At 31.7% G+C, this 25,443-nt stretch overlaps 4 protein-coding genes across 13 annotated transcripts; 2 read left to right on the top strand and 2 right to left on the bottom strand.

The window, feature by feature from the left end:
* Nucleotides 1-538: 538 nt before the first annotated feature.
* LOC124951005 (probable serine incorporator) lies at nucleotides 539-4,106 on the bottom strand. Of its 6 annotated transcripts, none has more exons than XM_047498667.1 (10): nucleotides 3,903-4,106; nucleotides 3,327-3,491; nucleotides 3,074-3,258; nucleotides 2,773-2,982; nucleotides 2,604-2,688; nucleotides 2,323-2,506; nucleotides 2,042-2,239; nucleotides 1,753-1,791; nucleotides 1,094-1,253; nucleotides 539-1,007 (listed from the first exon to the last, which is right to left on the bottom strand). In XM_047498667.1, exons 1-10 carry the CDS (start codon nucleotides 3,927-3,929, stop codon nucleotides 869-871), a joined length of 1,392 nt encoding a protein of 463 aa, XP_047354623.1. In that variant the 5' UTR covers nucleotides 3,930-4,106; the 3' UTR covers nucleotides 539-868. The 6 variants fall into 6 exon arrangements, with proteins under 6 accessions (XP_047354623.1, XP_047354626.1, XP_047354624.1 ...); XM_047498670.1 differs by having other exon boundaries at nucleotides 852-1,007; nucleotides 1,094-1,238; XM_047498668.1 differs by having other exon boundaries at nucleotides 852-1,007; nucleotides 1,094-1,241.
* On the top strand, nucleotides 4,084-10,950 carry LOC124951003 (extended synaptotagmin-1). 3 transcript variants are annotated; one of them, XM_047498665.1, is made up of 17 exons: nucleotides 4,084-4,209; nucleotides 4,588-4,984; nucleotides 5,063-5,203; nucleotides 5,302-5,378; nucleotides 5,446-5,512; nucleotides 5,593-5,738; nucleotides 5,854-5,974; nucleotides 6,042-6,212; nucleotides 7,996-8,087; nucleotides 8,740-8,788; nucleotides 8,856-8,945; nucleotides 9,039-9,125; nucleotides 9,231-9,389; nucleotides 9,487-9,639; nucleotides 9,723-9,846; nucleotides 9,943-10,234; nucleotides 10,325-10,950. In XM_047498665.1, the coding sequence occupies exons 2-17, from the start codon at nucleotides 4,652-4,654 to the stop codon at nucleotides 10,650-10,652; spliced, it is 2,430 nt and encodes an 809-aa protein (XP_047354621.1). In that variant the 5' UTR covers nucleotides 4,084-4,209; nucleotides 4,588-4,651; the 3' UTR covers nucleotides 10,653-10,950. The 3 variants fall into 3 exon arrangements, with proteins under 3 accessions (XP_047354621.1, XP_047354622.1, XP_047354620.1); XM_047498666.1 differs by lacking the exons at nucleotides 4,084-4,209; nucleotides 7,996-8,087 and adding exons at nucleotides 4,216-4,302; nucleotides 6,721-6,806; XM_047498664.1 differs by lacking the exon at nucleotides 4,084-4,209 and adding an exon at nucleotides 4,216-4,302.
* Nucleotides 10,951-11,369: 419 nt separating this feature from the next.
* Nucleotides 11,370-15,718, top strand: LOC124951024 (EF-hand domain-containing family member C2). Its single transcript, XM_047498707.1, has 13 exons — nucleotides 11,370-11,807; nucleotides 11,895-12,053; nucleotides 12,132-12,282; nucleotides 12,416-12,639; nucleotides 12,711-12,956; nucleotides 13,040-13,266; nucleotides 13,333-13,524; nucleotides 13,602-13,744; nucleotides 13,815-14,011; nucleotides 14,091-14,347; nucleotides 14,425-14,604; nucleotides 14,671-14,773; nucleotides 14,878-15,718. The coding sequence occupies exons 1-13, from the start codon at nucleotides 11,754-11,756 to the stop codon at nucleotides 15,028-15,030; spliced, it is 2,286 nt and encodes a 761-aa protein (XP_047354663.1). The 5' UTR covers nucleotides 11,370-11,753; the 3' UTR covers nucleotides 15,031-15,718.
* LOC124951023 (protein Wnt-11b-1-like) lies at nucleotides 15,041-25,336 on the bottom strand. 3 transcript variants are annotated; one of them, XM_047498703.1, is made up of 5 exons: nucleotides 24,793-25,336; nucleotides 19,042-19,283; nucleotides 18,054-18,406; nucleotides 17,660-17,931; nucleotides 15,041-15,654 (listed from the first exon to the last, which is right to left on the bottom strand). In XM_047498703.1, exons 1-5 carry the CDS (start codon nucleotides 24,876-24,878, stop codon nucleotides 15,480-15,482), a joined length of 1,128 nt encoding a protein of 375 aa, XP_047354659.1. In that variant the 5' UTR covers nucleotides 24,879-25,336; the 3' UTR covers nucleotides 15,041-15,479. The 3 variants fall into 3 exon arrangements, with proteins under 3 accessions (XP_047354659.1, XP_047354662.1, XP_047354661.1); XM_047498706.1 differs by lacking the exon at nucleotides 24,793-25,336 and adding an exon at nucleotides 20,936-20,961; XM_047498705.1 differs by lacking the exon at nucleotides 24,793-25,336 and adding an exon at nucleotides 20,023-20,878.
* Nucleotides 25,337-25,443: the final 107 nt, after the last annotated feature.

A 25,443-nucleotide genomic window follows, 5' to 3' on the forward strand; every position in this document is an offset into this window, starting at 1 on the left:
CTTGCGTGTAACTCTCATTAGGTAAGTCGTAATATGAACATAAGTCACGATAAATTTTTAACTGAAAATAAAAAAAGAAAAGAAAAAATGAAAAAAAAAAAAAAAAATTGATAAAACAAAAATGTTAACATTAGTAAATAAAATAATAATTAGTAAAAAAAAAAAATAATAAAAGAAAAAATATGAACTTGGAAATATAAGCAAAAATCTTTTCAAATGATCATCTCCCATTGTAATAGCGCAAAACAATAATTTTAATGATTAAAGCTCATATGACAACTATTAAAGCTCATTTATGATTATATATATTATATTTATATTGATAATTATATTTCGTGATAATAACTTTCCATTATATTATGATCTATCAGTAAATGCTTGGGTGGTACATAATATTGTTATTTAATTGTAGATTAGCATAAACGTTGTTACATTAAAGAAGCATGTACTACAGATATAATCATGCACATAATATTTAAATTCTTTAACTATTAAACAATGAATTTGAAACAATGAATTGAAAATATTATAAATAATCTTCTATTCAATTTTATGCTTTAATGTTATATATTATATTATCTCAGTGACATTATGTGTATATATTAAATTATTTTTGGCAGATCATGTAAGGACACATTAATTAGCTTAACAAGCAATATATTAATATATTAATATTTTGTAGTAATATATTATCTGATGGGAATAACATTAATCTTTGCACTTTAGAATCACGAGCAAAGATCAAAAGAACAAGCTATATCGTAAAATTTGTATGTATCATTGATGCATAATTTTTTAAGCTTGAAATAAATACAATGAATACCTGTTTAATAAGATCTTATTTTTTTTTCTCGAAAAAATCTCCAATTTATGAGAACTCTCTGTTTGGGAAGAGTATTGGTGCTACCAGAGACCAAACATAAAGGGTCATGCATAACCACGAAGAAATAATTTTTACCCACATTGATGCAACATTAGAATTCAGGGTGTCCAAGTTTGAATTTGGTCTGTAAAACATTTTTTATTATTTAATTTTAATGAAAAAATATAATAAATTTCATTAGATTTTAGCATATACTTAAAAGATACTTACTCATACCAATTGGTTAGAGTCATCATCACATATAAAGTAGCAAGAGCAAACATTAAGTGGAAGAAGCTCCAATTGTATGCTACAGTCTCTTCTTCATTGTCCCATACTTTAGCTTCACCATTTTCTGAATCACCATTGCGACCTTCTACTGCAGTATAGTCTAATTATGTTCCAGAATTTAAATAGTAACATGTGTGGAAGATATTATAGATTATGCAATTGTTAAAAATATATTTAAATATTTTTTAATATTTCCACAATATAATAATTAATCAATATAAATAATATATATAAACAACTATTATATATATAAATTTATTATTAGTTATATTGTAAAATATTTATTGAAATTGAAACTAAATACAAATTAGACAATTTAAGCAGGCACACGATGATTGTAAAGTAAGATTAATTTTTTCCCTCTAATATCATAATCATTACTATTCTTCTAGCTTAAGTTATAGTTTAATGCAGTGTTTTATACAAGAAAATGAAATCTATTATGTACTTGGAAAATATTTTGTGGAAATGTTAAAGTTCTGAAATACAGAGACTTTTCAATTATATAAATCAATGATAAACATAAAAGACTAGAGTAAATACTTTAATTAAAAATTGTGTCAACATAACTAACATGTGATAAAGCTATGTGTGCCTACCTTCATTGTCGATAAGATACTGGTCTCCAGCATTCCTGACTGTGTAAAAGAGTTAATTATTAAGATTGTTCTATTTATGGTAATAAACGTAGGTAACAAATAAAAGTTATCTTAATTATTGAAAACCAGTTAAATCAAGAATTTTGCAAATAAAAATTATTAAAGAAAAATAAAATTATTAGCAATGTATTATTTGCATGCAATATTTGCAGTATTCATCATATAAAATTTGTCAAATATTAATTAACCCTACTAATATAAAAATATTTACTTATTAATTTATACATACCAGCTCCATTATCTCTAACTAAAACGTTGTCAGACATGGTAATCTTAGATGATTTTGATGCTGTACGTAGAGAACTGTACAAAACACAACTGAACCATATTATGAGACCAATTATACTTTCCTTGTCAAAAGCAACACGATTTTTGGCATGTGTATCATTGGAGATTATTCCAAAGAATCCAGGATTACAAATATGATCTGTGAATGTATTTAAGAAAAATGAGCAAAGAGAACTCCATAGATATTTCTAATTAATTTCATGTAGCTTGTGTAATCCATACCTGGGCTATTAGAAACTCCGCTCCATGTTAAATAAACGACATACAATGAAACTATAGATGGTTGAAGTAAACCAGAATGTGGCTGATATTTTTGTACACTTGGAAGAATAGAAATAATGCTGATAATGACGCACAAAATAAGGTTAAAAGAAATAAAGAATTTGTTAAGCGCACAATCATAGGGCTGAAAATATAAAGTACATAATAAATAATTCAGATTTACTTTTCAAAGTAAATATTATTACAAAGAAAATATTATTACAATTAAAAGTTAAACTTACATGAGTGAAATATACATAAAGTAATACTACACCGGTGATAGCAACAGCATAATTAAATAGAGTAACTCCCATAAGTGCTGCATACCTATATAATAAATTTTACAAGTATTATTATTATAAATTCTATATACAGATTATAAGATATGAAAGAAGTGTAAAAATTACATACCAACTTTTTGATTCAGTATCTTCATAATTACCCACCCAGGCATCTGCCCAGGAATGTGCAAAATCAACGATGAGTATTAATTGTATAATAATAAAAAAGAAACCTCCAATCATTCCAAAATACATCCAGGTTGAGCCAAACGATTTTTCAGGAATAAAGAAAGCTCCAATTATTCCACCAATTATTAAAAGATATTTAATAGCCCAAAATCTATAATATATGTTATATAACCATGAGTGCACTTTTCAAAATAATAATAATTTTCTCTTTCTTTTTCTTTTTTACTTCAATATAAACTTACCCATTTTGTATAGGTGCCCGTGGATCTTTCGAACTTCTAACTCTTATCATAATGGCTGACATCATGAAAAAGTATAATGCAAGAATAAAGCATATTCTATATACAGCTAAATAACCAACTGCTGATTCACAATCTACAGTAAATGAAGATGGTACATAATTCGTGCTATTAGCACAAAATGGAACCTATTGAAATAACGATACTATCGTTAAATACTGAGCGCAAGAATAAAAATAAATATCATATATATTACCTTTTTAAGAGCATCTTGTAAACCAGGTGCCATAGTAATACATGCAGCTATAGTACCCAGCATTAATAACATAGCATACATAATGCGAGTACTAGTGCTGTTACGGCAAGTGGGACATTGAGAACAACAGAAACTGCAGGCTGTACTGCCACACAGGCAGGCAAGCTGTAATAAAGAATATACATTATTAAAACTTTTTATAATAATTAATAAGAGTTATTAATACAATTTAAAAGGTTATTAATTTATATATTTGACTTTTATTTACTTATTAATAATATCAAACACATCATTACATTTGTTAATTATATGACATAGAAATAAAACGATTATAAAGATCCACTTGACATATTTATATTAAATAGTAGCTCTTTGTTATTAAGTACAAACAATGTAAAATTCGTGTGTGTAAAATTCGTGTACATATATAGATATATATGTATTCACATGTATTATATCAAAATAAACATATCAAATTGCAATGACACATAAATAATTTTGAGAAATTACTTAAATATGTATATGTATATATATATATATACATACATATATATATTACAGAAAAAAATGATTTACCTGCGCTGTGGAACAAACGAGACCCATGATGAAACTTTCTTACTTTTTTTGCACAATAAATAAGAGATTAACAAAGTAAAATATATTATTAAATTAGTATAAAATTGATCATGTATATATATATACTATGGAAAAAGTTATCGGAATCGTAACAGTACGTTCATAACAATGGCGTCTTGACAAATATATTGAGGAGACAACTTCAGATAATCAGCTGACTACTGACGTCAGCGTAGAAGTTTACGATTTGTAGAGCACTTCAAGGGTATCTTTGAAATATCAGATTTATCTTATCGGCCTTGAAAAGGTAAGAAATGACTAATAGCTAAAAACGATTTACTGTCGGCGTCATCTCTTCATTGTTACGATTAAAAAGAATGCTAAGCGTTTTATTATAAGCGTAAGCAACTTGTATTATATTCTTGCAAATGCTAACAACAACTAATTGCTATAAACTATTAATCATGCTTTTTCTTTTTATATCCTGCAAACTATAATTTTCTATTCAATGTGAAAATATACTTAACGTAATATTTATCATACATTATTCTATTCTTTTTCTTTCTTTTTTTTTTTTTTTTTTTTTTTTTTTTTTTTTTTTTTTTTTTTTTTTTTTTTTTTTTTTTTTTTTCATAATAGAATTAATAATATTTCTTAACATAAAAATAATGCTTTTATTTCCTAGGAAGATTAAAAATATAGGCCATTGAGTAAAGAAAAAATATTGACGTAATTACAAGATCAGAATTATGGAAGCTGAACCGAATGAAAATAAAGTATCTAAACCAAATACTTGGCCATACATGAATATGTCTTCATTAGTTACATCGTTCTTTATAAAGTTAACAACTGCTGGTATTATATGGGGCTGCGGATACATGAATATAAATTTAGCATGGTTGCTTTGTCCTATTATGGTTTTTGTATGGAAATCAGAACGACAGAAAGATCAACAGCTAAGAGCAATTACTGCACAAGCTAGTATATTGGCTAATGAAAAAGAATTGATTGGAAAAAGAATGGATGAATTACCATCCTGGGTTTATTTCCCTGATTTTGATAGAGCTGAATGGCTAAATAGGGTAGGATTTATTTACTTTGAACTTTATTAATATTAATATATATTATTTTTATCATTTGTATATATTTTCTATTTTTAGATATTGTATAAGGTTTGGCCAAGTATTAATCAGTATGCTCGTGAACTTTGTAAGCAAACAATAGAGCCATCTATTGTCCAAAAGTTAGCCGATTATAAGATAAAGGGGTTTCAATTTGAAAGATTAGTCTTAGGTCGAATTGTAAGTTACATTATACAAACGTTTATGTAATCTATAAATATTTATTTTTTCTTTTTTTTTTTTTTCTCTTTCTTTTCTCTTTTTTTCCATTATTTCAGCCTCTCAAAATCTATGGAATAAAAGTATATGATAAAAATACTTCAAGAAATGAAATCATCTTGGATGCAGATGTGATGTTTGTATTTAATTTATATTAAATATGCTCCAGTTAAATATTCTTATTTATATGATTACATTTCTAGGTATGCTGGAGATTGTGATATTACATTTTCTGTTGGTAATATAAAAGGTGGTATCAAAAATTTTCAAGTAAGTCTTTTGAAAAGTGTCCATATCTTAAAGCATAAAAATCCTTATGAATTTTTATTATATAATTATTATTATATTAGCTTCGAGGTCTAATGCGTGTTGTCATGAAACCAATAATATCAGTGATACCAATAATTGGAGGAGTACAGGTCTTCTTTTTAAATGTACCAGCAATCAATTTTAATCTAGTGGGAGTAGCTGATGTACTTGATCTTCCTGGTTTTAGGTACAATGCTTACCATTTCCACATAGAACAAAATAATATATAATTATGCTATAGCATTATTTGTTTATATATATATTTTTTTTTATTGCATTAATATGAAATATTATGTGTATAGTGAGACTTTAAGAAAAACAATTATAGAACAAATAGCTGCAATTGTGGTGTTGCCAAATAAAATTGTCATTCCTTTGAGCGAACAAATACCAGTAGAAACATTGAAGATTCCTGAACCTGAGGTAAAATCCAATTAACTATTTCATGTCTAATATATATAATTTATTTCTAATTATTTTAATTTGATAGGGTATTCTGAGAATTCATGTTATTGAAGCAAAACATCTTATGAAGAAAGATATTGGTATGTTGGGTAAAGGCAAATCTGATCCATATGCTATTATAAATGTTGGTGCTCAACAATTTAGGACCAAAACAATCGACAATACCGTTAATCCACAATGGGACTTTTGGTGTGAGGTATGATCAATTTTTTTCATTAATCAATCATATAGATTATTAACAACATATAAAATGCATGAGCTTCACTGCAATTTATTACATTATAAGATGTTTTTTCATCAAGATCTATTGAATGGTAAGATATATCCTCTATTATTAAAGAAACAATTTACATTCATTCAAATTCACATTTTATAAGTATTTTTTTATTTATTGATTATTTGATAAATAATATATTTAAATCTCATAGAAAAATGATATGAATTTTATTTTAGTTTCATCATAAAGATACAACTATTCTAACACTTCTCATCTCTCTAATATCTACTAATAATTGCTTAAACTTAAAATTACTCCTCTTTCATATATGTCATGTTTATGTTATAAGTTTCCTTTGCTTCTAAGAGTTATATCAGCTTTTCTTGAAAGTATAGATCGGGAACATCTTAGTACATGTTACTTTAATTTAATATCACAATTCAGTATGTATGTGTGTATGTGATGTGTGACACATTATGTGGACCAGTGTGCCATCTCATCGGCCATCGCTCAGCAACTGACAGTGCTTGTATGGGACTATGATGATACTAAGGGCGATGAAAGCCTTGGAAGGTATGATAAAATAATATATACTATTTGTTAATTTTAATAAAAAGTTCAAGATTATCGTAATTTTCATAATATATAACTACATTCCTTTTATAATGAACTATATATTCTTTTTTATAATTTTCTATAATGAAAAAAAAGTTAAAATCCTTGTAAATCTACATATACCTATGTGTACATTAATACAATACCATTTGTACTTTTATTGTATATATATATATATATATATATATATTGATCTTATCATTTACATATTTTTTCATTACCAGCTGCTTTTTTCTTAAATAATTTTTGTCAGCATTTATATTCCAGTAAAATACTTGCATGTTCGTGTAAAAAGTGAAATTATAGGTAATGTTTCTATGTTTTTAAAAGCATGTTTAACCAGTGCATGAATATATCATTTCTATGTGGTATCAATTGTTTATGTGGTTTTCAATAATGCTTTCTACTAAATATGTTTTTGGATAACTAATACATGTGAAGAAATAATTTATTGGGAATTTAGGAAAAAAATATATATATCTATTTATAATATTCAAAATCATATGCGACAATATAACTATTGGTTTATACAAATACGTGCATACATATTTAAATTTATCGAAGTAGTATTTTCAATTTTATATATTTCACTTCATAATATTGACACACAGGCTATGATCAGTTCATGCATTAAACAAGAAGCTGTGGTGTCCCTTTGGGATTGGGATCCAAGTTTTCCTTCTATGCGATTTGATGACTTTCTTGGCAGGTAGTAATGTCTTATTAAATGATAATACCATTTAATAAGAATCAATTAAAATTAAAATGCTTATGCTAATTTCAATTATAATGGTGTGTGCTTTTTGTATGTTAAATTCGTTTTTTAATTAATAATTTCTATAATTGTATCTACATTTTGTATATATAAATTTTTAGCTTTTTTTTATTGTGGAATATGAAAAATTAACAATTGTCCATCTAAATAATTTTTTCTTATTATTTTATGGTTTTACCGTATTACTTCGATATGTTTTCTTAAACAATATAATATTTTTTCTTTTTTCTTCTTTTTTTCCCCCTCTCAGTGTTTTCGTTTTTTTTTTTTTTTCTTTTTTTTTTTTTATTCTAATTTTAAGTTAGAACAGCAGAGTGATTAGGTGACTTAAAGTAGGAAGAAGTAAAACTATAACTATTTATCTGATGCCAGTTTATAGTGGAAGAGGGTTTGGGAGCTTACAACACCGTGGTTACCCAGCTCTTTGACAAAGACAACACTGGTCAGGATGACCCACTTGGCAGGTATTGCTACTTGTACCAAGTATACTATGTGATTCCACTTGAAATTTCTTAGAGAATAGTATGAAAATCTATTCTATTCCCTTACTGTTCGCATTTCTACGGTGTATTAGGGATAGTATCAAACTTTTTTATAATGCATGAGTCATACAAAAGAATTATAATTCTATATACATACATGACAATTTTTAAATATTATACATTGTTTCATGTAAACATATTATCTAGCTCCGGATAAAAGAAATCTTTATTTTTCAGATTCATGTCACCATATTACTCTTATTCTACTTTACTTTTTATAATATTTATTTAAAAAGAAATACTTCTACAAAGTAAAATGTACCATGGCATGTTGCATGTATGATTAATAATTAATGATAGAACTGTTGTTATATCATTATCTTTGAAATATTAATAGCAAGATTAAAGTGTAATTATATATATCACAGCTGTATATATTTATTTTTGCTACTATATGTTTATTGCTTTACATGATGTATATAGTGTATAATTATCACATAGGTTTTATTCATATATCATTGAATGCAACATTTATTTTGCTTTTAAAAACAAATACAGATATAAAAAGGAATATTAGCAATCACTAAGCTATCAAAAAAATTCCATAATTAGTACATATTCTATATTTATATAGGGCTACCATAGAGGTTAATCGTGTTAAAAAGAAGGGAATTCTAGACACGGTATGTTGATAAATATTTCGAATATTAATATGTTTATCATTTAATGATAATTGACTTTATTGTGCAGTGGGTATCATTGGAACAAGCAAAACATGGTATGATTCATCTACGATTGACATGGCTTCAACTTTCTAAAAATGTAGCTGATTTGCAAGCTGTAAGTATAATGTATTAATATTTCTTATTATACATTTTTTATTTTCTTTTTTTTTTTTTTTTACATAAGATAAATAATATTTTTTTCTTGTAGGCATTAGTAGAAACCCAAGAACTTCGTGTAACATCAATGAGCACGGCCGTTCTTATAATCTATATAGATTCAGCAAAAAATTTACCTGTAAGATTATACATACATACATATATATATATATCTATAGAGGAGGCAGAAATTATGTTTTTTTACTTTATTATAATGACAATATAAATATGAATTATATTTTAGTATGTCCGAGGGAATAAACAACCCGACGTGTATCTTGAAGCAAGTGTCGGTGGTCAAATCCAACGAACGAATACCATATTAAGATCATGTGATCCAGTATGGGAACAAGGATTTACTTTTCTAGTCAGCAATCCAGAGTCTAGCATAATGCATATCAAGGTTTTTATTTATTCAAAAATATTAAACTTGCAATCTTAAATGTATTTACAAAAATTTTTCATTAGTGATTTTAATTTTTATATAATCGTTTATTTAGATAATCGATGAGAAGACTATTATGATAATTGGAGAAATGTCTTATAAGATTTCTTTACTTATTGAGAAAGATAATCTTGAGGTTGGTCAACAACCATACGATTTACAAATGGCAGAAACAGATAGTAAACTCGTCTTATCCATGTCATTAAGTGTATGTAATTATATGAATAAGTATATGTTAAAAAAAAAAAAAAAAAATAATCTATTCGTTTAAAAATTATCTTTTCATTATAGATCCTCAAATACGAACAACCCGAATCTACGTCAGAAGAAGATGAAGATGATCAAAATGTTAATGAATTCAATAAAAAAATTAATCGTCAAGAATCTAATATCAGTAACATTATTTCAACGAGTGGTACGTTTATTAAAATCCATTATATCTACTTTTGTTCTTGACTTATATAAAAAAACATTCTCTTAAATTAACTCGTCGATTCTATTTTTATTTTAGTACCGCCTAGTCCTCTTAAAAAACAATCTTCAAAGGAATCAATCAACAGTTTACCTCTTAATACCGAATCTACGTCAACAGCACCAACCGAAGAAATAATTTCACAACTAGAAGAAGAAAATGTTATCTCTAATAGCGCACCTTCGCTTTCATATACACCATCCGTAGGACTTATTCATAGAACTCCAAGTACTACATCCTCTGCCGGGGAATCGAAATTAGGAAGGATACAATTAACGTTACGATATAGTATTCAAAGGCAAAAACTTATTATTGATATTCACAGAATTGCGTAAGTATCTTCATTTTTAAAATCGCTCATTCATATGATATAAGAAAAATAGATATTTTATTTTTGTTTTTTTTTTCTCTCCTGTTACAGCCACCTGCCACTTCCACAAAATGATCCCACTAATATACCAGATCCGTATGTAAAACTTTATCTTCTTCCGGATAAGCACAAAGAAACAAAGCGTAAAACTGCTATAATTAAAGACAATTGCAATCCAATATTTGATGAGAAGTTTGAATACGTCGTATCTCAAGCAGATTTAAATACACGCGTCTTAGAAATTTCTGTTTGCACACAGAAAGGTTGGCTTTCTACTGGTAGCAATGTTATGGGACAACTTCATTTAAATTTAAGCGAGATCGATGTTACTAAAACAGTAACTACTTGGTACGATTTACAGCCAGAGATAAAAGATTAAAAAAAAATAAAAAAGAAAAAAAAAAAAAGAGAAAGTAATAATGATGATAAATGAAATTAAAATGCAACCTTATGCGCTGTGCACGTGTCTCAATTTATCGACACTCGTAGCTTTTTATATTATACAAGAAGTGATCTGTGGTGCTATTAATGATATCATTTCAGGAAAGTGATACTGAATCAAACCTTAAAAAGTATACTTTACCGTCCAGATTATTATGACGTCATGTTTAATTTCATTCAATTTAAATCAATTTTATTTCAAATTCAATCAATAAAACCAATGTATGACTTCAATACTTTACATTATTTTTTTTATATATAATTTTGTCATTTATTAATTTAATTCTGTTTATCATAGATCTTTATTTTATCTTGTACTTAATTATGAATATGTTACTAACTAATTACGCTTAAAAATAACCAAAATGCATTTATAATATAATGGAAAGAATATATGCTGCCTTATCATATACATATTTTCCATTTACAAGATGACATTCTATTTGCTATTGTTTATTAGAAATATTTATAATGATCTGTAATTTTGAAAGTATACTAACAAAAGAAAAAAACAACAATTTACTAAAAATACTTATATATTATATTTATAGAAGATTTTTTTCTATGTTATAGAAAAATTAATATATATATATATATATATATATATATATATATATATATATATTAATAATATATGTATCATCTTTTTCTTATATATAAATATGTAGCAACACATAAAATAAATATGATGTTGGCATAAATCATTGATAACAATAAAAAAAAAAAACGTAACGCAAAACATTAGGCATTGGATTATTTTAAAAGTAATTAAAAAAAATACGATTTTATATGACAGAAACAAAAATACAGAAATAAGTATGTATCTGTAAGAGGAAAAGAAATGTATTGTCGCTTTTACATATTACCAAGGCAACAACACCAGTAAATAAGTACTACGTTCATTTCGTTTCCTTATATCCACAACGGTTACGAAGTGCCACAAAGTATCTTCTTTTATTTAATGAACACATTAGATCTATTTATTATAGTTCCAACAAATTTACGTATTTTTAATTATTAAAAAAACGTTAATTGAAAAATGTTACGGGCACCTGCATTACCTTGTCTGCCTGGATTCAGCTTTGATAGGAACGTAAGATCCCTTTTATGATTTTACACGTAATAATTATAAAATATTCGATAAGAAGAAAAAACAAAAAGATTCATTGTTTTTCTACAGCTCGGCCGTACAAAATTTCATAGAAGTCAATACTTCGACAAAATACATAATGACGTTTATTATCTTACGGAAAAGAAATCCGATTTCGGTCGTTATCCATCGATTTACCCACGCGGTGAAGTACAGGAATTACCACCATGGATAGCATACGACGGCCAAGTATATAAACCAATTACCAAATCAATCAAAATGTATCTGAAAATGCCTTAATATGAATTATTTCATTGTTAACTTTAGAGATTGATGTTCGAAGCGTATTACCAAGAGACCGTACAAGAAAGATGGAAATCTTCTTTTCAAATTCGCGTGGTTACGATAAGCTTTTTCTTAGAAGACGGGACAATGAAAATATCGGAACCAATCGTAGATAATAGTGGCTTAGAACAAGGTTCAATGGTGCATCACCTTTGGATATTCTATTTTTAACATGCGTGTTTATAATGTTAAAAAGATATATATATATATATATATATATATATATATATACATTATACATATTTATATTTAATACTTATTCTTAGGTGTTCTGGTAAGACGTCAAAGAATTCCAATGCCTGATCCAATAAGATACAAATTTTATGATATTATCGATTTAAATATCGGCAAAGAACCAGAGATATTTGGTAGGGTATACAAAATCGTAAATTGTGATAAATTTACAAGACGATTTTTAAATCGCATGGGTATACCAGTACCGGATCCTATAAAAATCCCGATAGATCCATACATTGAAGCACGAAAAATCGTAAGCTTGGATACAATGATATATATAAATCCAGTCTCATTCATCGAACTGACATAATTATTTGTATATAGCCAGCCTTTCCAAAAAAACCAAAAAGTCATAAACTCGATCATCTTCGTAATTTTCTAAAGTACGATAGACAAGTACTTAGATTTTATGGATATTGGGACGATACAGAAAGTGTTCATGGTATTATACATGATCTTGAAATTCATTATTATCTTGCTGACGGTACGATGGAGATCAAGGAAAATGTAGCAGCCAATTCTGGAAGAGATTCTGGATTTATGCTTGTTAAAAGAATGAAAATACCAAAAGTAAAGTAGTGTTTTGATATATTTGTAAAATCGATTAATTCGTTCGTTCATCGACATATATAAAAATATCCTACGTTTTTTAGTTTTATTCGGGTTTGGATCCAATCGGTGCGGGTGATCCCTATACGATTTTGAATGTAATAGGTGATGATATTAATCAAAGCCATATGATGATAGACGCCTTGAATACGGGAGAAACGAAGAAAGTGTATTATAAGGATAATGAATTATCTATAGGTGCTAAAATGAATATTTTTGGAAGAATTGTCATTATAACGGATATGGATGCATTCACAAAGGAATATTACAGGTGATATAATTTATAGAATTTGTGGAAAGAGATATTTTATTGAGATGTATATATAATTTTATTTAGAAGCAAATATGGCTTAAACGATTTTACTGCATTGGAAAAACCGCAAAAGAAAGATGAGATATGTCAACCGGTAGAGAAATATATACCACCGTATAATGGCTTCGGTACTTACGAAGATTCACTTGGAAATTGTCTATCAATAATACCGAAAGCACCACAAACAGATTTTATTAAATTTTTATATTACGATAAGTATGTTTTTTATTTTGAAAAATCGTTCTTTTTATATTTCTTTTTTCTTCATTGCATTTCGATTCTTCTACGAAAAGGCAGGGCTTCGACAGTCATGTTTTAAGATTCAGAGCACAAATGATTTCGAAAATACCAGAAAATTTAGAGAGACAATTTATCGTAAGATATTATCTTACAGATGATTCGATATCTATATTTGAATTGACGAAAAGAAATTCAGGTAAAGATTCTAATTAACAAGTTCTTAATCTCCTTTGGAGTATTTGATTTGATGAATCTATTCTTCTCAGGATTTAGAAGGTGTTTATTTTTGAAAAAAATGCCTGTAATGCTTCCTAAACAGAATATATTCTCGAGTAAAAAGCCAGAATATTATAAGCCAAAAGATTTTTATATCGGAGCATGCTTGAATATACATGAGTTTTATTTCTCGATTATATCGGCCGATATTTATGCTCTTCGTTACATGGAATTAAATAGTAAAATGGTAAAAATTTTTTTACCAACGATTCCGACAAATGATTTTATTCAAGACTTATATAAATTGTATTATTACTTATCGATAGTTTCCAAAAGCAAATATCAAATTGATCATGGAAAAGCTTAAAGAAACATTAACGCCTGTATACAAGGAATTTATTCAAAATCATTCACCGTCTTCAATCCCGGCTGATCATAAAGTTCAAACGTTGGAGTATGATAAATTTAAAAAGGCATTGTGCATATACTTAGGGGATAAAATAACGGAACACGAAATAATTACAATTGCCAGGCATTATTCCTCTCACGAAAAGAAAGAATTTCATACGAGAGAATATGTTAGGTAAATTAATTATTTAATTTCCAAGGGAATCAAATTAAATTGGAAAGTGAAATCGAAATTGATGACATTTGATTTAGACAATTGGTTCACACTGAACTTCATCGAAATATATGGAACGAAGCTGTACGATTAAAGGAGGATCTTTTGCATTGGGATAGAGGAAGAACCGGTTACTTACCTCGAAACACGGTTTATACTGTTTTACGTAGTTGCAGAATACCTCTTGACATCGAACTGATAAATTCGATATTGGATCAGTAAGTATTCAAAGTATTTTGTCATTTTTGTAACTGTATTAATAATTATCGTTATAATTTATAAAGCTTACGCAAAGATACGGATGGTAAAATAGATTACAACGATCTAATGGAATTTATCGACGTCAAAATCAATCCTTTGCCTCCTGCGATTCCTATAAATATTAAGGTATTTATTTTATTATTATTTGTTGAGACGTTATATTTGACACGTTTTTTTTCTTGTTTTTTCTTTTTCTTTTTTTTTTTTTTTCATTAATAATCTCTTGTCAGACAGCATTATGGTGGGCGTCAGAGAAAGAACCGGATTGTGGAGCCGGTATAGATTGGCATTGCTTTATAAAGGATCTCAATATAAAAAGCCACGATGACACGTTAGAATTCAACGAAGATAAAGAAAAAGAAAATTGTGAAACGAAGAAATGAAATATTAGCACACCTAATAAAATGTTATTTATTTTGCAGATTGATATTTCTAACGTAAAACATGAAAATCGCGCGAGCGCGCATGCTCCATTCTATTTACAGTATTTTCGAGCTACGATATTATACTTATCGACATACTAAAATGATACTTATCATTTATCGCATCATTTCGCTACACGATATCTAATTTTATACAGAATATTTAATTATACGGACCAATTAAATCAAATACAAATATACGTATGACAATTCTACGTACACACGAAATACAATCGTTCTCTATACCGTTTCGATTAGAAAAATTAGTCGTGCCTATATTAATATTAACTATATTACGTCTAAGCAACGACATAAAAGACACGGTACGTAATAAATATTGCAGAAAAATGCATAAATAATATTATCTCGTAAAAGAGATTAATTCGTAATCTTTTGTAAGATCCGATAGTTCAATTGCACTCGTATGTCTCCACGATTCTTCTACATGTCTTGCACTTGACGTAGCAGCAACTTATGTACTTGCAATTGCATCTTTCGAGAATCTCTTCGGTTCTCGTAACGTGACCTCGACCGCAACAAAGATACTCGCAACCCTCGTAACCCGTGCTACTGCCATTACATTGTCTGTAATCAATCATTATAACATACAAGTAATTATAATTAATATTAAATATTTTGATGAACATTTTTAACGATAAATATCTTATCCATGTATGTACGTATCTATCTGTGTACGTACATATATTGATCCTTTGAAAGATAGCTATTAACTCTTTACAAAAATGACTATAGCATGACACTCGAACGAATATTACGCATAGTGTAAGTAAAAACAAATATTCTAATTATATGGTTCGTTATTTGAAACATAAAGTAAAAGTTGATATTATTGAACGAAACGTTTATAAAAGAAAAAAGAAACAAAAAAAAAAAAAAAGAAAAGAAAAATACGATAGTCCATGCACTTTTTGAAATATTCTTTTTAATGGTTTATTCGAACATTTCCATCACGACGCTAAAATAATACCTTTTCACGTTTTCGTTTTGACGGTAAACTTATTACACATCATCCAAGGCTTCTGCACCATCCAAAAAAAAGATTTGAAAAAGCATACGTCTTACGGGTTCTCTCGTAATAAGCATTCACCACACCCACTTTGTATAATTATACGTAGCCTTTTAATTACTGCCTGTAAGAAGCGAACTGGTCGGAAATGTTTCGAAGTATCTGACTTGGTTGTCCCTTCTCGATTAAGGGAAATGTGAAAGATTATCGAATTTAATCGATTCGTTCTACGAATTGATCGAGGGGAAAAAGTCGTTATATTTCATTAGAAAGATTATACATGTTATAAATCATCTCGTTTGTAGAATCAAAGACTAAAGAAAATCATAAATACACAGATACACGTTATAAAAGTGATCGTCTATGGATCATTCTTCCGTTCGAACATAGCCTCGAGGCTGGAACAATGAGAGATTAATTTGTATGTATCGGTCGTTCACGAGCTGATTCACGAGTCCGTGATGATTTATGAACCGGATACAACTAAACAAAGGATCATCCAAGACGCTTCCATACACGCGTCCCCCTATTTCTTCGATTTCTTCGGAGAGCACACGAGTGTACACGTGAAGAGTTGTTCGCTGTTCCGAGAACGCGTATCGTGGGTGATCTTAATTCACTTCAGAAAGACGGGGGGGAGAGAGAGAGAGAGAGAGAAAGAGAGAGGGAGAGAAAGGGAAAGAGATGGAGACAAAGAAAGAGACAGTAAGAGGCGTGAATAACTCAGGGCGACGAGTACAAGAGCTTCTTTCGGTCGTACCGCCGGAAAATCCGTAACGAATGCAATCACCGTCACAAAGAGCCCTTTTCGAAGGGTCCGAACAATGAATGGGCACGACTTTTGAAATCATTTGGAAACACTTCTCCGCCCATCTTTCTACCATACTCTCGTGCAAATTCCTATACATTATATTTATGATAAAGCCTGTCGGTCAACAACTCCTTCACGATTCGTCAACATATTTCAAATTATTTTTATCGAAATTCCAAATAATATCATTTTGATTATAAGAAAGTTATCGTCCGTGGCCACGTAAAATAAGTCCTAAATGTTTTTAATTTCGATGATAAGAAGCATTCGCGAAAATACAGAGTTAGTGATTCGCTCGTCTGGTTTTATTGCACGCGCTTTTCGACGTAATTTCCGTTATAGACCATCGTCTGTACGAAAGCACAGTGCGAAGCCATTAGCGCCGCCATAATGTGGCTTTACGACGTACACCTGGACTCGTTCTCGAGTTTACGTGTTTTCTTTTCCCTTTTATCCTATCCATTCCCTACTTGCTTTCTTCTTTCGTTTAAAAATCGTACGAGCTCGATCTTGGTAGATTCTTCCTTGGTTCTCGGTTTCTCTAACGAGAAACATTTAAACGGCGTTTAAAGTAAGACATTAAACCGATAAGAAGAAAAAAAAAAAAAAAAAAAAAAGAAAAAAAGACAAAGAAAAGTAACAATAGGATGATGGTCGAAAAAGGTTCGCATTTAATGGACGTTTTTAGTTTAGTTCCGTTTCCTTTCAACTTTGAATACGAATACGATACGAATGGTACGGTCCAGACTCACCTGCCTATGGTTCCAAGGCTACCCCTTTTCTTGTCCGGAAGACAATAATCTGGACTCTTGGTGGTATACAATAGATTATCGTGATGATAGAGAGGTGGCAGCCTACCACCGGATCTAGGTTTAACTTCGGCGGCGGTGGCATACCTTCGAAGAAGACGAGTTCCGGCTACGGAAGGACCGGAAGAACCTAAACCTCTCCAACAAGTACGGACGCTGCAAGAACCGGAAACACCGTGGCATTTGCACTCCAAAGTTAATGACTGCTCCACTGCCTGTTTGAACGTGGTCGTTGGATGTATTGGCCGTTTGATTGCATAAAAAAGAAAAAAGAAAAGAACCAAAAAAAAAATAATCAAGTAGATAAATTGATATATAGGTGGATAGAAAAATTTACTCTTCGTCCAGCTCTGTTGTTATGCATATTAACGGCGTGCAAAAATTTGGCTGTTGGTCCGGTACCCGGAGGAGTCGCACCCTGAAGAAATCTTTTGGCCATTCTCGAGGCAGATCTAACGTCGTCACCGCAACCACCCCACTTGAATGTATTCCTACCGGTTAGTCCACCAAATGACATAGTTGCCGTTGCTAGCGAGGAGGAAGATACCAAGGCAGATGGAGAAGGTGGCTCTTTTCTTGGTGGTGTTGCACAGGAACAAGCCGCTAAGTTGCCTAATGCACAACCCCTTGCCAATCTCCAGACAGCCGCTGCCGCCGACATCGCATAAACGAATGCTTGCTCTCTCGTTCCTTGACAATAAAAGATATCAGCCGATCTCCTCAAACTCTTCTCTTTGATTCCATCTTTTTCTTTTATCGTATCGCACGTACGTATGTATCTATGCATGTATGTGTGTATGTATGTATGTACAGGACTGTATATAACATAAATATGTACCGTGAATATCTTTTATCGATGCCAACTCGCGTCAAATCTATATCTTTACATATTTCTCTTCGGATCAAATTGAAATAATTGAAATAAGCCGATTACGAACAATGACTTCGGAATCGAATCGGCTTCCCTAGTAGCTGCATACATACATACATATATATCGGTGAACTATTACCTACGAGCGAGAGAAAGAAAACGCTCTTTTTGATTTTTTCTCGTTAGTAAAAGATCCTGCCGTGCTGAGAGCATTTTATATAGGAATTGAGACATAGTCACGCGAAAGGAAGAACATTAAAATGAGAAGGAACGATCGCTAATTTGCTTTCCTGTTTTTCCTGTTTTGTTACAATTGGTACGGATTAACCTATCGACTCGAACCAATTGACTTTTAACATTGGCTATTACGTTAATCACATAAATGATTGACGTCGGATGTGAATCAAAGTATATCCATCGTTATGGATGAGAAATTGTATAAATGCAATCGTACCTGTTAGTAATTCGGGAGTATAATTAGGAGCACCCTCGATGCTACTACAATTCCAACGACGATGTCTAAATGCTTGTTGACAAACGATCGAAGTATCCCTCGCGGCTTGGACCAGACTAGGCATTACATCGGGAGTTGCCCTGCAAGCTCGCGCCTGTTTTCTTTCCAGAAGACCAGAGCTCTTGGCGTTGGTGCAAGAGTCCTTTGTCCACGTTCGAGCATCGGCCATGCGACCGAGAGCTCTGAATCAAACAATAAAACAAGAATTGCATGAGAAATCCAATTTTTACAATTGAAAGTAAAACAACATTTGAATAAAATTACTGATCTATCTAAATGAACTTTGGAGGAGATTTATTAACCGTAACAATAATGGAATTTTATCTATTTATTTATAAGAGAAATAAAATTTATGCGGCTATTTGAAATTTAACAAAAATTTGTTTCTTTATTGATCTAACGGATCTTCGTACGAAGGAAACGCGTGTAATTTCTTAGACATATTTGCCGAGAATAGCCGTGACCATCGTTTCTTTCTTTCGAAGAAAGATAAAAGAGAAAAAAGAAGGAAGGAAAAAAGAAAGAGAGAGAGAGAGAGAGAGAGAGAGAGAGAGGAAGAAAGGAAAGCACCAAATTATGAACTCGTTATCGGGAGCGATCCGACTCGTTTGTTTATCGCTTCGATGTAGCATCCATCGGGGGACAAAAAAAAATAATTCGAAAAAGAAAAAGTATCGAGCATCGAAGAAGAAATACGGCGGATGCTGCCCGTAGCGTGCAAAACTTTCAACGCTTGACGTGTAGAGCGAGGGGGAAGTCGGGGTTCGATGGCTCGTAATTGACGTTTAATGCTTGAACGTGCAATCATGTAAATTAGCCGCCTTAAGTAGTCTCATTCGCAGGCGGTAATTATTATAATACTCGAATGTAATTCACATCGTATTCTACCACTATTACGGTAGCTACATTTTTTTACCTCACCTCGTTTTAATACAAGATTTAAATCTGATCGGATACACACGACGTTTCATTAAGCGACTCGTTATTTCGTCACTTTTCATCTTGTTTTTCACTTCGCGATTCGATCTTTACAAAATCTCATTAAACGTAAAAATGCGGGAGTTCATTTTTTAGTATATTTCTTTTTTTTTTTTCTTTCTTTTTCTTTTTTTTTCATTTTTTTTTTTTCTTTCTTTCCTTTTTCGTCTTATATTTCTCCAACGTCGAGGGTCATAACATCCGACAACATAAAGCACGTAGATCAAACAAAATTTCTTTTATTTCGTCGCGATCGTTATAGAACAGGCTTTCTTTCGAGACCACCTAGTCAACGGGTCTCGTAGGAATAACTATGAATGAACTGTTGATTTATCGTAACTAGACGCGAACGAATACCAGATATTAATAATCTGGTAAGCTCTTGTAAATATCGACACTGACAATTATTACACACGATACATCGTTTAAATCGTTTCCATCCTATGTACAAATCGAAACAATCAAGAAAAAAAAACTAATCCTTTCATCAATGTACATAGATAAACCTGACAGATCAGTTTGGTAGATACGGAAGTCGGACGACGTAATAGCGTGAGATTAAAAATTTTCACTGGGTAAGATTTTTACGAACTTTTTCATTCATATTAAAAGAGAGTATGAATTCCTAAGAGGATGCTTGTAAACAGTTAGATAACTTGACAGGCGGAGAAATGGAGAAATATAAGAAATAATATTTAACGAGCGATAGGAATGTTCGACAGGCAGTCGAACCATACCAGCATGAAAGAGGAACAAAATATATGTATATATATATCTTATATATGTATGCGAACAGTCCGGTTACGGACTAGATACGATTTTCGTTCGCCTTATGTATCACCACTACTCGCACTACCTTCGGGGCATACGCACGTTAAATATCGTACTCCGATTTACGAGCAGCATCAAGAAGAAGAATGAGCCTAACCGCTTACTACCGTTGCCTCGTATTAACTAATTTAAATAATCGATTCGTCGAGTGATTTAAAGTGTTGTCATATACGTAGCTACTCCTCCTATTCCTTCTTCCATAAGGAATGTTTTGAAATGAGAGTGTCAATGGATCGTAATCCCAATTGACACGAACCAATATCTAAAATACACTTCCAAGTACAGGGACTACTGCCACGACAAATATTCTATCCGCGATATCGCGAAATTAGTTATAATTTCTTCCCGTCTCGTCTACGTCCACGTTCAATCTCTCTTCCCACTTGTAATCCATTTGGCAAAGATTATACGACATGTATCCTATTTGTATCTACATTTTCTATCTCGTTCTCTTAAAATACATACACCTTAGGGAACGCTTTGTGATCTAATAAATACCTATCTATGCATAAAGATCCCGAGTACTCATACCGACTCACGTTTCGCCTTCGAGCGTGTTCGAGACGCTTCGTTCCTACGATTTCTCTTCTCTTTATTCTTTCTTGTTTCCTTTTTTCTTTTTTTCTTTTTTTTTTTTTCTCTTTTTTCAGCTCGATGAAATCGCCATACAAGATACCTCTTTCCATTCACGGTCACACCTACCGGATAAGTGTGTTCATAAATCGAAGAGAACGCACACGTGCATCCATTATAATACGTTGATAGGTATATCGTTCTCCACGAGTCGATTCGGAGGTTTCATTCGGACTTTCAAAAATCTTTGCATTCTTATGAAAATGTGCAATGTTAAGCCTCCGTTAAGCTTCATGAATTCTATACCACGAGCCTACAAGTTTTCTACCAATTTGTTGGCAATATCGAAATTCGTTTTGACTCTTGCTATAATAAAGCGTCGTCTTTACGAGGCCAATTACCGCGTACAATTCTATATTATCATATTCGAAATACTTGGATTGGAAGCTTCTTGAAAGCTCCTCGATAGCTCGTCGATAATATACAACCAGGTATCTCCAACATATTTTTGTTTTTTCAAAGAACTCGAGTATAAATCGAGTACGTTTAATAAGGAGCTTAGACTATACTTTTGTTATACCTATTAGATACTCTAATCGTTAATATAATGATTATACCAATTTCATTTGCATCGCCGGAGGGACTATTCATATTCGTTTACTTCTTTATCACTATGATTCAAAATATCAGTTATCGCGTGTTCTTTTCTCGTACGAGACTTTAAAATTGCTTTCGACGTTTCAATCGTAAAATACGATGTTTATAAGCATGATAATAGGCCAGGTTCCATTGGGATTTGAATTACGCAAAGCGAACATCCTACCTATTCGAATACGTAGGTAGAGATTTTCAAAATATAATCCGCCCTCTGTCTCATCTAAATTCGAAAGAAATTAGAAAAACGATCGCATTAAAGTTAACGCTTCTTTAATGTCAAACGATAGGCACGGTAGTACATAGGTAGATATATATACTTTCCTTGAAAATATTTATAAAAAAAAAAGTTGATAAAATTAGTCATCATGAATGATTCAATGTCGTCGATTTAGTGAACTTTCTTCATGAAATTCAACGGACATTGATAGGTCGCTTTCGCAAGTCAAGTGTGATCGCAAATTATAACAAATCGATCCTCGATCGCGAGAATCAGAATGTAGGTATCCGCGTCTGAAACGAACGTCTGAAAGGTTTCGAGTTGGGAAAGGAGAAGAAGGAGAAGAAGAAGAAGAAGAAGAAGAATGATCTTTGATTTTTTCATCGTGATGATTAACGAAGATAGGTGTTGCAAACGTCGGGCATAACCATCGAACGAACTCATTCATCCGTTGTGCGGAAAAGAAACATAAAATAAATATACCTGTATATATTTATATAATTTTCTCAAGGATGTGTGCACGATTTCTGCCTTTTTTCTTTTTTCTCTTTTTGTAATCGAATCATTCGATTGAAGAAATTCGATGAATGAAAGGACAGCTCGATTCGTTGCGTTCCTTCGAAGATGAGCGAAACGAATCGTGACGTTCGATGTTCGGAGTCACCCTTCGATTATTCGTCATTGTCGGACGCAATGATTATAAACAAAAGAGAGAAGAGATTTCTAGAAGGGAGAGAGGTCCGGCATGGTGTGGCTTGGCGTAACGTGGCATAGCGTGGCGTGGCATAGCGTGGTCTTTATAAATCACGATTCGTGGGCAACCCCTAATCTTCTACCCGCCTTGCCTCCGGCCCGTTCCTCCCCTTCTCCTTCTCTCTTAGAACGAACAACCAAGTCTGGCTCGTCTTTTCCTTTCGTTGTTTTCTCCGTACCTCTCGGATTTTGGTTTTGCACGCAAAACTACCATCGCTTCTCCATTCATCATCCAGCCAGGAAGCGAGCACCCCTACCGGTTCCCCTCCTTTTCTACACCCCGCCTTAACCTCTCCCCCTCTCCTCCTGGCGATCCGCGAACGATGAAATTAAATCGCGCTACGGAACAACACGCGTCGAAAGAGAAGGACCTGTCCGTTTACTTCTTCTTCTTCTTCTTCTTCTTCTTCTCCTTCGTCTTCGTCTTCGTCTTCGTCTTTTTCTCTTTTTCTTACTTTCGTTCATCGTCCACGATAGCGAAGATATCCTCGTGTACGGTTCACAAAGGTAATCGCTTTGAAAAGAAACGGGGGACGAGATTATGATAGATGAGATCTCGTAAAACTTTCGCGCATGCTCTCATCGCATGGATCTTTCTTTAAAGATTCTCAGATACCTACGTATTTACTTATATACATATTTATTTACTTATCAACTAAATTCCACTATTCCTCTAAATTCATCCTTAGATAACACCGATTCGACGATGATACGATTATGACATTTATCATATTGATATTAATGATTAATATTCGATGAACTTAATCTTTTAAGTTTTGTTTGTAAATTGCTATTTAACAATATCTATATTTATTTATATGTATATTAATATTATCTTATTTAAATACGTTATATCTGCTACGTAATCTCTTTTTTTTTGTGTTTTTTTTTTTTTTTTTTTTTACAGCGGTCATAAAATTCCTGAAAGAACGATCGATTAAGACGCGCGCCAAACATTTAAAGAGGTCATAAAGAGTTACTCCATTCTTATGTACTACCTACGTATAAAGTTTATTTCGTTTTTAACGAGCTATACGCGGACCGACCAACGTAAATTGCTAGTCGTTGTTAAAAAGAATAATTAAGTTTTTGAACGTTCGATCGTTTTTCCTTATGGAAAAAAAAAGAAAAAAAAAAAAAAACACCAAAAAAAAAAGAAAAAAGAAAAAAAACAATAAATAAAATCAAATTCTCTATACGATAATATGGAGACGACATCGATGACACGTCGATTCTCGACTTCCATTCCTTTTGATATTCTTTTCTGATAATCCAAAGAGATCGTTCATTCTTAAGGACGCTCTTGGCGCTCCTTAGTTCTTGCCGCTCCCTCCTCCCACATCTACATCGCCACCATCACCACCACCACGATGACCACCCTCCTATCTCCCTCCCTCCCTCTGGCTCCTCTCATAAACGATTTTTCTTTTTTTCCAACGGCAATCTATTTCTTTCTCATTAAAGAACCTACATTAATCTTCGAATTCGTCGGAGAAAAGATTGCTCCGCGATCCAGCCGTATGAATAAAAAAATACGAAAGGGAAGATGAAAGGAAGATAAAAATAAAAACACAGAAAAATAACAACAACATCAATAATAAAAAACCACCCTCTCACCAAAAAAAAAAAAAAAAATAGAAAGAAGACAAAGAAAAAAAGAACCATGCAAAAGGTATACTCACAGCCACTTGATGCACCTGCCACCTTGTAGGAAAAAAAGTAGCAACAACAGGCAGACTTTCGGAACGCTTCCCTTCGTTAAGTGCATTTTCGTCGTGCCTTCACATTCTAGAAGAGGAGGCTAGTGCGCTACCTGCGAATTCACGAACTTCTTCCCTTTCGGATCGTTTTCGCGTCAGCGAAGAAGAGATCCTCCTCTCGGTGACGATGATGGATATGAACGAAAAGAGGATAGTAACGAAGTAACATTATCGCACGGTCCTTTATCGATTTTTCTTTTCTCGATCTCTCCCTCGAACACTTTTCGTGTCCGCGTACACACCTTCTTCTTCCTTCCTTTATCACTTTTTATCTCTTAATTAATTTTTCCTTTTTTTTATAAATGATAAATGATAAATTCGAAAATGACGAAGGAGAATCTCGGTTAGTCGTTCGTACCGTTCAAAGGGAAGGAACGGACTACTAGTAGCTTGCCTCGTCCTCGTGCGTCGGCCCGCGCGATCCTGAAGGATCTGACACGAGCGCGGCGTTCCTCGAGACGATCTCGAACGAGTTTCCGGTGCACCGCGAGTCTGCGTGCTCGCAGGTGTCCAACAGTGCGCGTGAGAGAGAGAGAGAGAGAGAGAGAGTGAGAGAGAGAGAGAGACCAACAG

This window comes from Vespa velutina, chromosome 8 (assembly GCF_912470025.1).
Source record: "Vespa velutina chromosome 8, iVesVel2.1, whole genome shotgun sequence".
Classification (NCBI taxonomy): Eukaryota; Metazoa; Arthropoda; class Insecta; order Hymenoptera; family Vespidae; genus Vespa; species Vespa velutina.

Excerpts from the sequence above, each read along its gene's own strand:
- LOC124951005 (XM_047498667.1), bottom strand. The coding sequence starts at position 3,929 with ATGGGTCTCGTTTGTTCCACAGCGCAG. Across the intron at positions 3,259-3,326 it reads TACAAGATGCTCTTAAAAAG|GTTCCATTTTGTGCTAATAG; the intron begins GTAATATATATG and ends TTATTTCAATAG. Across the intron at positions 1,792-2,041 it reads AGTTAGAGATAATGGAGCTG|TCAGGAATGCTGGAGACCAG; the intron begins GTATGTATAAAT and ends TCTTTTACACAG.
- LOC124951003 (XM_047498665.1), top strand. The coding sequence starts at position 4,652 with ATGGAAGCTGAACCGAATGAAAATAAAGTATCTAAACCAAATACTTGG. Across the intron at positions 8,946-9,038 it reads ATGTAGCTGATTTGCAAGCT|GCATTAGTAGAAACCCAAGA; the intron begins GTAAGTATAATG and ends TTTTTCTTGTAG. Across the intron at positions 9,640-9,722 it reads TCTTATCCATGTCATTAAGT|ATCCTCAAATACGAACAACC; the intron begins GTATGTAATTAT and ends TTTTCATTATAG.
- LOC124951024 (XM_047498707.1), top strand. The coding sequence starts at position 11,754 with ATGTTACGGGCACCTGCATTACCTTGTCTGCCTGGATTCAGCTTTGAT. Across the intron at positions 11,808-11,894 it reads GATTCAGCTTTGATAGGAAC|CTCGGCCGTACAAAATTTCA; the intron begins GTAAGATCCCTT and ends GTTTTTCTACAG. Across the intron at positions 12,957-13,039 it reads AAAGAATGAAAATACCAAAA|TTTTATTCGGGTTTGGATCC; the intron begins GTAAAGTAGTGT and ends TACGTTTTTTAG.
- LOC124951023 (XM_047498703.1), bottom strand. The coding sequence starts at position 24,878 with ATGCACTTAACGAAGGGAAGCGTTCCGAAAGTCTGCCTGTTGTTGCTA. Across the intron at positions 19,284-24,792 it reads GGCAGGTGCATCAAGTGGCT|AGCTCTCGGTCGCATGGCCG; the intron begins GTGAGTATACCT and ends TGTTTGATTCAG. Across the intron at positions 17,932-18,053 it reads ACAACAGAGCTGGACGAAGA|GCAGTGGAGCAGTCATTAAC; the intron begins GTAAATTTTTCT and ends ACGTTCAAACAG.